This window comes from Callorhinus ursinus, unplaced genomic scaffold, assembly GCF_003265705.2.
Source record: "Callorhinus ursinus isolate GAN/ISIS: 27379988/994484 unplaced genomic scaffold, GSC_fseal_2.0 scaffold1, whole genome shotgun sequence".
Taxonomy (NCBI): domain Eukaryota; kingdom Metazoa; phylum Chordata; class Mammalia; order Carnivora; family Otariidae; genus Callorhinus; species Callorhinus ursinus.
The window spans coordinates 39,592,492-39,604,862 of record NW_027397063.1 but is presented as its reverse complement, the minus strand read 5'-3'; the positions used below and the strand labels follow the sequence as shown (position 1 = coordinate 39,604,862).

The following is a 12,371-nucleotide window of genomic DNA, read 5'->3' as shown; positions in this document are numbered from 1 at the left end:
CAGAATGAAAACAAAACAAAGATGTGAGTTCTGTCTGAGTGAGCAGGGGTGAACTCTTGTTGACTGCAGCATCCAAAAGAAATTAGGTGTAGAATGAATTTCATGATCCAAAGTTACTGAAGAACTATTGTAGATAATAGTCATCCATCAGTTCAGTAGAAGTGCTTATGAAATGCTATTTAGTATGCCCAATGTATATTTGGCTTATTTATGTATATTTAAATTGATATACACAACTCAAGCCTGCTCTGGTGCTTTCCAGATTTTAAGGGCATCAAAACCATCTTGGAAACATCAGTTCAAAAAAAGAGGATTTGATAAATTATTAGCTCCTGATTTAGTGCATACTGATTGTTTAAACATCATTTTATTTAAAACCTAAATTTTTTTTAAAGATTTAACTTATTTATTTTTACAGAGACAGAGCACACAAGCAGGAGGGGCAGGGAGAGGGAGAGAGAATCTCAAGCTGACTCCACCCTGAGCACAGAGCTACAGGGCTCGATCTCACGACCCTGAGATCACAACCTGAGCCAAAACCAGGAGTTGGACGCTTAACCAATGGCACCACTGAGGCTCCCCTAAAGCCTAAATATTCTTTTTAAGATTTTATTTATTTATTTGAGAGAAAGTGGGCAAAAGCGTGAACACAAGAGGGCTGGAGAGGCAGAGGGAGAGAGAGAAGCAGACTCCCTGCTGAGCAGAGAGCCTGATGTGGGGCTCGATCCCAGGACCCTGAGATCATGACCTGAACCGAAGGCAGATGCTTAACCGACTGAGCCACCCAGGGGCCCCAAAGCCTACATATTTTTAAGAGATTCTCTTTTAATTTATTTTCCATCAGCATATTAGATGAAAGGTATACCAACCTGAAACTGTGACTTTGTTTAAACATTGCTCACAAAAATGATTGGTTGAATATGATAACAGGCTGAGAAATTATGCAAATAGGATAAAAATAAAGAGAACATTATGAACATTCATATTACTATGGAAGTGAGCAGTTTCAGATCCCACAGCAAGTGAGATCCTGTTGTGTCTCAGGTGTCTTATGCAAGTATGATTTTCCTTCTCTGATTCTGAAGCATCAGGCTGACTCCTGTGAAGAGTAGGATAACAAAATGGATATGATTGGATTTTTAAAAAAATCTCTTTGCAGAGGGAAGGATTGATGGAAATGTGGCACAGAATCTGTGTCTAGCAAGATTCAAGACTTCTCTCCCTGCCTCCTGTCCATTTGGTTTTGAAAATCTGGATTTAATTTTCATTTTAAAAACTTAATGGACTGAACCGTTTCAGGAAGTATTAGCTTTCCACATTCCTGGGTCCTCTCATCCAGTGGTGCTGTGGTTACAGTGACTAAGGCCCGGGGAACATTGAGTCAGGACATGGGTTTGCTGTCGTGAATGTTGCTCCCTCTTAGAGAATTTTACTGATAAATAATGTTATCATTTCCAGATGCGGAGCCTAAATATCTGATTGTTGTGCGGCCTGCTCCTCCTCCAAGTCGAAAGAAGTCATGCTCAGGTATATTTTGTTCATTTTTCAGATTTTACTAACTTTAAGCCATGCCTCTTCATTTCCACCAGTGGAGATCAAGTGCCTTGGGGATGCCTTAGGAATGTCGATAAAAATACATAACACAGCAGGCCCCATGTCAGCAGATAACCCTGCTTGCAAGTATTACATTCTGGTTGTAGACTGCTTGGGATCTTATCCCAGCACCACTACCTACAAACCTGAGGAATTGAGGCAAATCACTGAACTTCTCCGTCCCTCCTTTCTCCTGCATACCAGGGTCATCGTGAAGGTTAGATGAGTTCATGCATGTGTGGCCTCGTAGCCCAGGGCCTGGCCCATATCACGTGCTTTCTTAGACTTAGCTCCTGTTAGCCTGAATCTACTTTGCATTGTGTCAACTCAGGCCCGCTCTGGTGCTTTCCAGATTCTAAGGGCAAAATCTAATGTCTAACTTTTGTTGAGGGAGACTGTTCACGTTCAAAAGCATCACTCCTTTATATGTACGGTCAATGGGTTGGAACATGGGGTTCTACTTTACTCCTCTCTCTCTCTTCAGACCCTCTTCTATTTAGTCAAACATGAGAGCAAGGACTGCTTTCCTAGAACAGCAGCACAACGCCAAGACTCCCAGGGTGAGGGAGACTGGGAACAGGAATGTAAATAACCTATGAATAAATGAGTAGAAACATGTTCTATGTGATTAAAGAAAGCTTAAAATCTTACACTGTCCCAGTTTCACTACTATCCTTCTCAGATCAAATAGGCAGGACTTTGCTGTCAGAACCTAAAAAAGCTGGGAATATGCCTTTACCGTCTGATATCACATCTCCCTGACTGTAGATTACTGATAAAAATGTTCTGTTTTTCCTTTTCATTTACTAATGCAAACTGTTCTTAGTATTTCCTAATCATGTTTATCTTTTGTAGTACACTAGCTGTCAAGCAAAAAGGATGTCTTTTGTTTGTTCTATGTTTCTAGCGGCATGAAACGGGTTGGGGGAGCATACAGATCTTCAAATACCCTGAGCAAACAGGCCCTTTGCAGTTGTGTATTTTGTACCTTCTGGATGCATCAGCCAAGCCTGATACCAGAAATTTGTTGCCACAGTGCCCTCCCCTCCTTTTGTTGGTTTTCACTTCTTTTTAAAACAGCAGTAAATAGTCAAGCATTTTGAAAAATACAAATTCCTTTTCTTGGCCTCCTACATTCTCCCAAAGCATGAAGGAAATTCCAGTGACTCCTTATAATTTATAATGATAGTCAACACTTCAAGACTCTATTTCAAAATATTTAATAAAGTCAAGAAGTAATTCGTATGGATCCATAGGATTCTGGCTTCATGTTCATCAAACTATTTCTCAATACAAACACAGAAATGTGCAAGGGACGTCAAGAGAGTGCTCACACCTTAGTTACACTTTATAACTTCATTTGGGAACTTCTATGACACTGGTCTTGAAATTATTTTTCCCTTTGTGATGGCCAGCTCAGGAAACTGTTTCATCTTGCTCAGGGTATAATACCCCACCTTTCCTCTCAGGCAGCAAATGTATTTGTTTTTGCAATCTGCATTTGAGAATGATACAATGACTGAGGCATTCACTTTGATTCATTTTATATCTGCATCTGCCACATGAATTTTAATCATTTTTATATTAAGATCCAAACTTAGTGAAATAATTATTTTATGGTCATGTAGGTCTTAGGTTCCCTTGGAGAAAGGAAAATGTATCTTTTTGTCTCTAAAGGGCATAATCATACAGTGTGAGCTATGCCAATGATGTAGTAAAGAAAAAAGAAAAGAAACCTAGATAACGATTCAGAAGATGGAAATTTGAGTCTTGACCTTGCTCTTGGTGTGGCCTTGGATACCCTTGAAACTTCTCTGGGCCTTATTTTTCATTTGTAGAATGAGATAGTTGTATTACATTAGTGAAAACCAACTTGGGAGGGGGGAAGGGATAGCAGAATCCCTTCAGGCCTTTTTCAAACTACATAAACCCCTGCCCCTCGCCAGGTTCTAATCTACCCCCTTTGGGAGTCAGACTTGGGTTCTTGGAATCACAAGAGGTAGAAAATTTTATGGAGAAGGATAAAAGCGTGTTTGCAAATAAATAAACAGCTATCCTTGACAATTATTTCAAATATCTTTTTTTATTATGTTAATCACCATACATTACATCATTAGTTTTTGATGTAGTGTGCCATGATTCATTGTTTGCGTATAACTTTTTCAAAATTCAGCTATGTTACCATGAAACAGTTGGCCACCACTAGGCTTACATATATTCTGGGCTGAGAAGGTTTTTCACCAGAATAACAACTCACAGAACTTAAATCTATCAGAGGCAGCAAGGATGGCACAATTTTAAAGGGCATGTGGTTCAGATAACTTTCACTAAGCTCGTACAAGCTCGTACCTTCCTACCCTATTAGTTCGTACTGCATTAGATCAAAATAACACAAGTTCTTCCCGTAGCAAATACAACAGGTGTGGTCTCATGAAATGAAAGGGGAAATACAATGGAAATAAAAAGAATGCTTTATGTTCTGCATAGTTTTATTAGATATCTTATTGCATTTTTATGTGTTTTACAGATTTTTTAATGAGCCAGTGTTGAGTTCCATGGCAAAGGATCTTCATTGCTTTTTTTCACTGACCCTATTCCTGAAGTTCCAAATATTTTTGAAAATGCAAATACCTTTCTCCCATATATGAGAAAAGAATCTAAAACGGTTTATCACCATCACTTGGCACTGCCCAAATCCAGTTCGGCCCATCCGAACGACTGTACTTCCTATGTCATCCCTACTCTTCCAGCAGTGTTAAGAATGAGTAAAAAAGAATGCGTATACATTTTCCATTTAGACACTGTAAAAAAAGCCTTGTTGTAATAGTAGGACAGGGATTTTACACTTCTAAACTGGTTATAAAAAGGAATATAACTTATAAGCCAGACATTAAGCTTTGTTGTCTCATCTTTGATGTTCTTTCACACTAATTCATAGTCTTGGGAGAAGGGGGAAAACCAACACGCTTTTATTGTATGTGTAAAAGAAATGAAGTGAGCAAAGCATTTGCATTATTTATTTCACTGGTAATAGCCACGGCTCTCATATTCATCCCTAACCCATAAGAAAATAATACCTAAGTATGATTACATATAGTTTATATGCCTATGTTACCCATATATGCTTTCATATACATATGCATATACATACATACATAAATCTCAAAATGATATTTTGTTTGGTTTATGCTTAAATTCATGGGCAAAAAATTGGTAATATTTGTGCACTCCGTGAGAAGAAAAGGAACTTGATGCTTTCGTGCTCTTTATCATCATCCTAAGTCATTTTTACGCGTTCTACGCCAATCATAAAAATATACTGTGTTACCAGAACTAACCTGCACATCACCTCCACAGGTAAAGCGCGCTCCCGCAAACCTCTGCAGCTGGTGGTTGGCACTCTGACACCAAGCTCCGTGTTCCTGTCTTGGGGTTTCCTCATTAACCCACACCATGACTGGACGTTACCAAGTCACTGTCCCAATGACAGGTAATTCATCCTAACAAAGGATTTTTTTTTTTTTTACCTGAAAATTCGCTCTTTCTTTTAGTAGTGTCTGTACATGCTTTGGAAGAATGTATAAATATCAGGGGCATCAGCACGTATGGATCACCCATTAGCTATACAGCTTGTTCTGGGTGTGAGACGAAGGAAGATACAAAGTGAGGGTCCCTACCCTTGAGAGAGTTATCGTCTACCTGAATAGAAAACACATGCAAGCATTTTTTTCTTCCCAAAGAATAAAGTACAAGGGAGAATGAGCCAAACAGCAAGCGGGGACCATCAGTGAGAAGAGTAATAAAAGTTCAGAGGGTGAGGCGCAAGGCAGTTAGGAAACATGGTTAAAAGTTGGAAATGCTGACCCTTGGTTTGACAGTTGAAGAAGTGTTAGAAGCAGTAGTTCTCAAAGGGTGGCCCCAAACCAAGCAGCATCAAAATCGGTTGGGTTCATTTCTCAAGGCCCCCCTCCGGATCTACTGAGTGAGAAGCTCTGAAGGTGGGGCCCAGTAATCTGTGGCTTAACAAGCCCTCTGGAAGATTCTGACGCCCTCTTACATTTGAGAATCACTGGTTTAGAGAACTGGAGAGTAACACACAGGGCGAGATGTAGACAGAGGAACAGCACAGGTTTGGAGGTGGAGCTCCTATTCCTTAGCAGGACAAAATAAAAAAATCTAAGTATATTTTTAAATGAAGGCCATTCATCCACCCAGCACATATATTCGGCATGGTCTATGTGCTGGGCAGCGTACAACATGCTGAAGCTGGGAAATAAAATAGTTGTTTATCATAAATATTTACTACATTATCTTTAAAATTCAGAACTTTGCATCTGACAAGCATTCCAAACTTTCAAGCCTCAACCAAGGCATTTCATTAATTTTTTTAATTTTAAAAAGACTCAAAGTGATTTTTTTTTTAAAGATTTTATTTATTTATTTGAGAGGGAGAGAATGAGAGATAGAGAGCACGAGAGGGAAGAGGGTCAGAGGGAGAAGCAGACTCCCTGCTGAGCAGGGAGCCCGATGTGGGACTCGATCCCGGGACTCCAGGATCATGAGCTGAGCCGAAGGCAGTCGCTTAACCAACTGAGCCACCCAGGCGCCCAAGACTCAAAGTGATTTTTAAATTGTAAAAGTTTGATTTCCTTTCTAAATAAAAAAATATGTTGTTGAGGTATAATTTAAATCCAGTACAATGCACAGCTTAATCAGTATCCTATGCTCCATCAGGAAATAGAACACTGTCATCCCTCCAGACAGAACTTTCCTCAAGAAGCAACCACTGATGTGATTTCTTTCCCTGTAGATTAGGTTGCCTAATCTATAGTTACACATAAATGGAATCATATACTATGTTGGTTTTTTTGTCCATTTGTTTGCATTCAGCATGTTTTTGGGTTTCATTGATAACATTGCAGGTATTAATAGTTCATTCCTTTTTTTTTATTTTTGAGGAGTATTCCGTTATGTGAATATTCCAGCATTTATTATCTACTCTCTTGTCGTTGGACACCTAATTATGTTTTGTTTTGGATTATTATGAATTTAGACTTTATAAACATTTTTGTATGAGACTTTGTAGACATATCTTTTAATTTTTCTTAGATAAATACCTAGGAGTGGAATTGCTGGGTCATGGGGAAAATGTATATTTAAATTTTTTTTCTGCCTGACTTTTCCATTTACACTCCTACAGGCAATATGAGAGTTCAGATTGTTCCACATATCCTCACCAGCATTTCATGCTGTGAACATTTTGCATTTTCTCTGTTCTAGCACAGCAACATCTTGTTAGAGTTTTAATATGCACTTCTCTTGTACTAACAATACTGAGCACTTTTTCATACATTTTTTGGCTTGTTCTCTCCTGTGTGGTGTTTTATTTTTATTTGTCTAAATTGAATTCAAAAGAAGGACCTTTAAAAATGTTTGTAAGTTCTCAAGAGTACCTTTCATATGACTTTGATTAGGAAATCTAGACTAAGAACAATAATAGATTTTCCTTCACATGTTCATAGTTCTGAAGGAAGAAATTATTGGAAAAAGCCATGTAGAAGATATTGCCAAAACCAATTAAAAAAAAAAATAAGCTTGAGATGTTTCAAAGAATCTGAAATGTTCCTTTATCACCCACCACTAAGTCTGTAACTTATTTTGTTTGGAAAATGGACTCTTAAAAGAACATGCTTTCTTGTGATAATTCCAGCTTTACCGGATTGGTCCAGGATGTCAGGGCTGAGAAAATTAACATTTATGGGTTGCTTTCTTATTCCTTTTCATTTTCTTTAGTCTCTAATTAAAAAAGACCAAAGTGGGGTGGGAAAGAAGAAAGGAAATTTGGTGCTCTTGCAGCAAAATGCAGCTGATTTTAATAGTTTTTTGCCTTGCTTGATAAATTCATGAAGTTTGGTGACGTGCAAATTCACAGAAAAAGCTTTGGATATGATTTCTTCTCCTGTCCTCAGACTTTCCCTCCAATTTCACTTGGTCCTACCCCTTCTTGAAAGCATTTATCTGATGCCGATTTTAACTGATGGATGTTGCCATAGTTTTGTAGCATAAGGAGAGGAGCAGATGATCTGGTAAAGCTAGGCTATTAACAAGGCAGTTGATTAGAAGACCCAAGCTACTCAAACCATGCATGTACCTCTCCCTCACCCCCTTGCTCACACACTCTGGCTTTGCTCTTCTCATCAAATAGAGGGAGTCATGCCCATCAAATCACACTAGTCAAAATCAATAATTCTACTTAGAATAAAATTTTTTCAAAGATTCAGTAGTAGCATATCGAGATGCTTGGAAACTTTCAAATGTGAATGAGTGGGACAAGCAAGGTACCCTTGACAGAAATAGGGGGCTCTTAGGACAAAAGTAAAAGGGAAGAATTCAATGGTGATGCCTGAATCAAAGCACTTGGAGTACTTGTGGATTTCATTTACACATGCCTCCTTTCTTCCTAGTTAGTACTGTTAATAAAGAGCTGACATTTAAAGTCTTGGTGGAATCTGAGAAAAAATAGTAGTCCTTGTTTAAAAGTTCTGGAACTCCTGTGCATGTTATAAACACCCAGATAAATCCACCAGGATTCTAAATCAATGTAATTAGAAGCAGACTTGGAGAAATCTACCCCTACGTGATGGTGGTTTTTTTGTTTGTTTGTCTTGTTTTGTTTTGTTTTAGAATTTCAGCTAAGCCAATAAGTTAGAATAAGGAGCAGTAGCTATAGGGAATGATCACTTCTTGAAAACTGGAAGATTAATATGCTGAATTTTTCCTTCAGGAGTACCTTTTTAAAAAATCATCGGAATCCGAATGCCCTTGGCTTGCTACAGGAACACCTACTGGTGTCATTGTAGTCCATCGGATTCTATATTGGCACCCTGTGTAAAGTCTCTGATATAAAAAAAAAAAATCAGTTCTCATTGATTCATACAGCTCCATTTATCCTATGAAAAGCAAATAATTTATTGGGAATTTTTTTTTCTTTATACTTTGATTTTGGACTTTCTGTATCCAAGTCCTGTGTAGTAAGTTTCCAGGGAGAAAACTGCTATGCTTTTAAGTTTGGAAGTATTAATAGAGTATCACTTTATCCTTCGTGACACGTGGCTCTATACCTGTTTGCACAGGGTCCATATGGGTACCCATGTTCTTAAATCCTTTTCTGCATTCACATTGGAAAGTAGATGTGCTTAATTTACAGTGTTTATTCTTAATAGGCTTTGAATGGAAGAATGTACACATTTGTGCCAATATATCTAAAGACCAAAGAAAGCTTTCCAAATTGGCGCAAATGAAGAGTAAAACATGTTTTTAACCAAAATTTATTTCCTCATTAATAGCTTACTTTTTCCTTCCCATGTTTCCAGCTTGTTAAAGTGTTCAAGATTGCTTTAGTTCTCACTCCTTTGCCAACCTATTAAAGCATTATGATTTGTTTAGAAATCATTTTCACATTTTCTAACACTTTCATGTGTACTTATTTACAGTTAATGTAGAACGAGGCCTTTTCAGCTGATCCAGAGCAGGCCCTTGCCTTTCTATTTGTTCCCCCCTTGTTTTTAAGAAGAGAATATTTTTGATGTCTGCATTTTCACTTGATTGAACCCATTGCCTTGTTATCCATTTGTCTTTCCGTGTAAATTTTAAGCTCTGTGAGGACCGGGACCATGTGTATCTTAACCGGCTTAATCTTCCCAGTCCCTGGGTCAGCGTCTGGCACATAGTAGGCCTTCAGTAAATATTTATACTCAATGAATAAAGAGTCAAACGCCAGCATTTTCACATTGATGTCTCACCATTACTTCAAACTTAAGGTGACAAAATCAAACACCTACTTTTTCTTCTTGATAATCAGCTCCATTTCTTAGTACTTTCCAAAATACCTTAATTCTTCTGTTCATTCCTACTTGAAACTTGATTCATTTATTCATTTTTTTATTTGTCCTCTCCTATAGCTAATGAGCCCCCAGGTTCTCTGAGTTCTGCCTTGGGCAAGTATATCAATGTCTTCTATCTCTCCATGTCCATGCCAATGATTCTCATTCAGACACTTGTCACCGTACCGTGGTTCCTGGGGATCACATCCAGGCTACTTTCCCTGGCTCCTTTCCTACCCCAATCCATCCTGGCTTCTGCGATGCCAAGGAAATTTAGATTATCCACCATCAGCTCACTCTTTCTTCACCTCAGATTTCTCTTTCTTCTCTTCTTTCCAAGGAACCCATTTCTGACTTCAGACAGTGCTCACCATCCCATGCTGTCCATGCTCTGTAAGCCTGCACTCACACTGGTGCCCTCACTGCCCTTGGGACCCTGCCCCCCTGCTTGCCAACATGTTCGTGATTTCCCCGTCCCAAAACATCTTCTTTCAATCCGGTTCTCTCTTCCAAGGGATTTTTCAATCTCTTAATTCCAGAACGTCTCAGAGTGGTCTGCTCTCTTATTCCCAGTTTCCATACCTGCCCCCAGGCTTTATTCCTTTTCAGTGCCTTCCCTTCCCTTTCTAACTCTCTGCTGAAATATCTCTTTATGGTCACCAATGATCAATTAATTGCTAAATTCAGAAGAGTTTTCTCCATTCTTACCCTTTCTAACCTCTCTGTGGAATTGGTGGCCATCTTCCTTTTTTGACATTATACATCTATTTAAGCAGGCTCCATGCCCAGTGTGGAGCCCAATGTGGGGCTTGAACTCATGACCCTGAGATTAAGACCTGAGCTGAAATCAAGAGTCAGATGCTTAACCGACTGAGCCACCCAGGCACCCCTTTTTGACATTTCTATTTAGGTTTCCCTCTTAGCCTTTTCCTCTCCTCTCTTGTGTTAATTTGTCATCCTACCTCCCCAAATGGAACAGAGTTTTATCCTTGGATCTCTCATCTTTGTTTCCCCCTTATCTCATCTGTGCTGTCTTTATCACTTCCAAGCAGAACAGTGCTTCTCAAACTTTGTGCACACAAATCACATAAAAGACCTTGTTACAATGCAGATTCTGACTCCAAAGGCCCCAGGAGCCTGAGATTTTGCATTTCTAAAAGATAACAGGAAATGCTGATGGTGCTGCTGTCCTGAGAGCAGCGGGAGTGACAAGGATGTAAATGACTTCCCGGGCTGACTTCTGACCTTGACTCATTTCTAGGTTTCTAAGACTGTATTTTTAGTTGATGGAATTCTCTGCATTACAGGGGCCAAATAATGGTGGTTAGTACCTCAAACTCCAATTAAATTCATATTTTCTATACTACCAAAAGAACTCCTTTCCATTACTTTAATTTTCTTCAAGTTTAGAAATTCAGTTTGGATTTGTATTTACACTTTTCTTAGCACCCATATCCCACAAGGAATCTAGTCTCGTCAATTCTTCTGTAGAAATATCACTTTGATCTATTTTCTTCTCTTCATTTCGTTTCTTCCACGGTTCATTTCTTTGTTCTCTCCTATCTGGACCATAGTGCATTAATTGAGATTCCTCCTTCCAATTTCTCCCTAATTCTTCCACTGCTGATAAGTCTAGCCTCCTTCATCACTGCTCAACTTTGTTCACCAGCTGAAGAATTTCCACCAGCTCCCTACTGCCCGGTAAAAGAAATCGTAGAATCTCTCCTGCAGTCTATCTCTAAGAATATATGAGTCCTGCTCCTGCCATGAGTTTTAAATCTGGACCACTTTGTTTTCCTGGACCTACGTAGGATATCCTGCTTTAAATCACACCCCTAAGATGGGATTTAAAATGCGGTCTGTCAATTTCAACAGTTCAGACCACCTAGTGCTATACCTAGCCACCCTCAGGACCCTGTGCTTTTCACCCCGACTTCTTTAGTTCTATCCATTTGTACACCTACCTCCTCCCCTCACTCTACTGTGAGCTCATTTGTGAAGTTTTCATGATGCCCTGCTCCTCTTCCAGTGCATGTGGATCCTAGCATCATGCTTTATAATAGTAGGTCTCAACAAAGGTACAAGTAAGTAATTAGGTGGAATGTTCAGAGCAAGGCTTAAAAATCATCTGGTCAGGGGCCCCTGGGTGGCACAGTTGGTTAAGCGACCAACTCTTTGTTTCGGCTCAGGTCATGATCTCAGGGTGATGAGATCGAGCCCTGTGTGGGGCTCATGCTCAGCACAGTGTCTGCTTAAGATTCTCTCTCCTCTCTTCCTCTGCCCCTCCCCCACCTCAAATAAATAATCTTCAGGAAATAAAAAAATCTGGTCAGGCCATCTAGCTCTTGAACCTCTTCTGCAACATCTCCCATCCAGAGTCCACAGTGAGTATTTCCAGGAATGGTAACAGCACAGATATGGAGGGTAAAATTCTGGTCAGATTGACCTAAATTCAAAATCCTGTTCTTTTGTTAGCTGAATGGCCTTAGACAGTTACTTAAATGCTTTAAGCCTTGGGGGTTTTTTAAATCTGTAAAATGGGTTAATAATAGTAATATCTCATAGAGTTGTCAGAATTTAATGAGATGATACATGTAAAATTGCCAACACAGTGTCTGGCACACAACACTCAATAAATGGACCTGTGTTTGCTAGTCCTGTTAATTTTGATATTATTTGCTTTATTTTATAACTGCCATTTCAGGCAAGCTATTCCATTTTAGATAGCACTAAAATCAATAGAAACTTTTCCTTCTGTTGATTTTTAAGCCAGGCACTAGTAGGTGATAAAGAAGAGAGATTTTGGAAATTTTTGATCATCTTGAAAATTATTTTAAGAGTCCAAAGATAATAAAGACCTAAACTGGTCCCATAAGTGCTTAAAAATAGAGAAGA

The 12,371-nt window shown here is 39.0% G+C and overlaps 1 protein-coding gene across 10 annotated transcripts in view; it reads left to right on the top strand.

Annotated features, from left to right (window-relative positions):
* ABI3BP (ABI family member 3 binding protein) overlaps window positions 1-12,371 on the top strand; it is a 238,011-nt gene that overhangs the window by 81,639 nt on the left and 144,001 nt on the right. For all 10 annotated transcript variants that reach the window (XM_073892683.1, XM_073892688.1, XM_073892686.1 and 7 more), the window contains exons 3-4: window positions 1,459-1,527; window positions 4,951-5,083. In XM_073892683.1, the coding sequence (XP_073748784.1) occupies window positions 1,459-1,527; window positions 4,951-5,083 (202 nt within the window). The remainder of the gene's footprint in view (window positions 1-1,458; window positions 1,528-4,950; window positions 5,084-12,371) is intronic.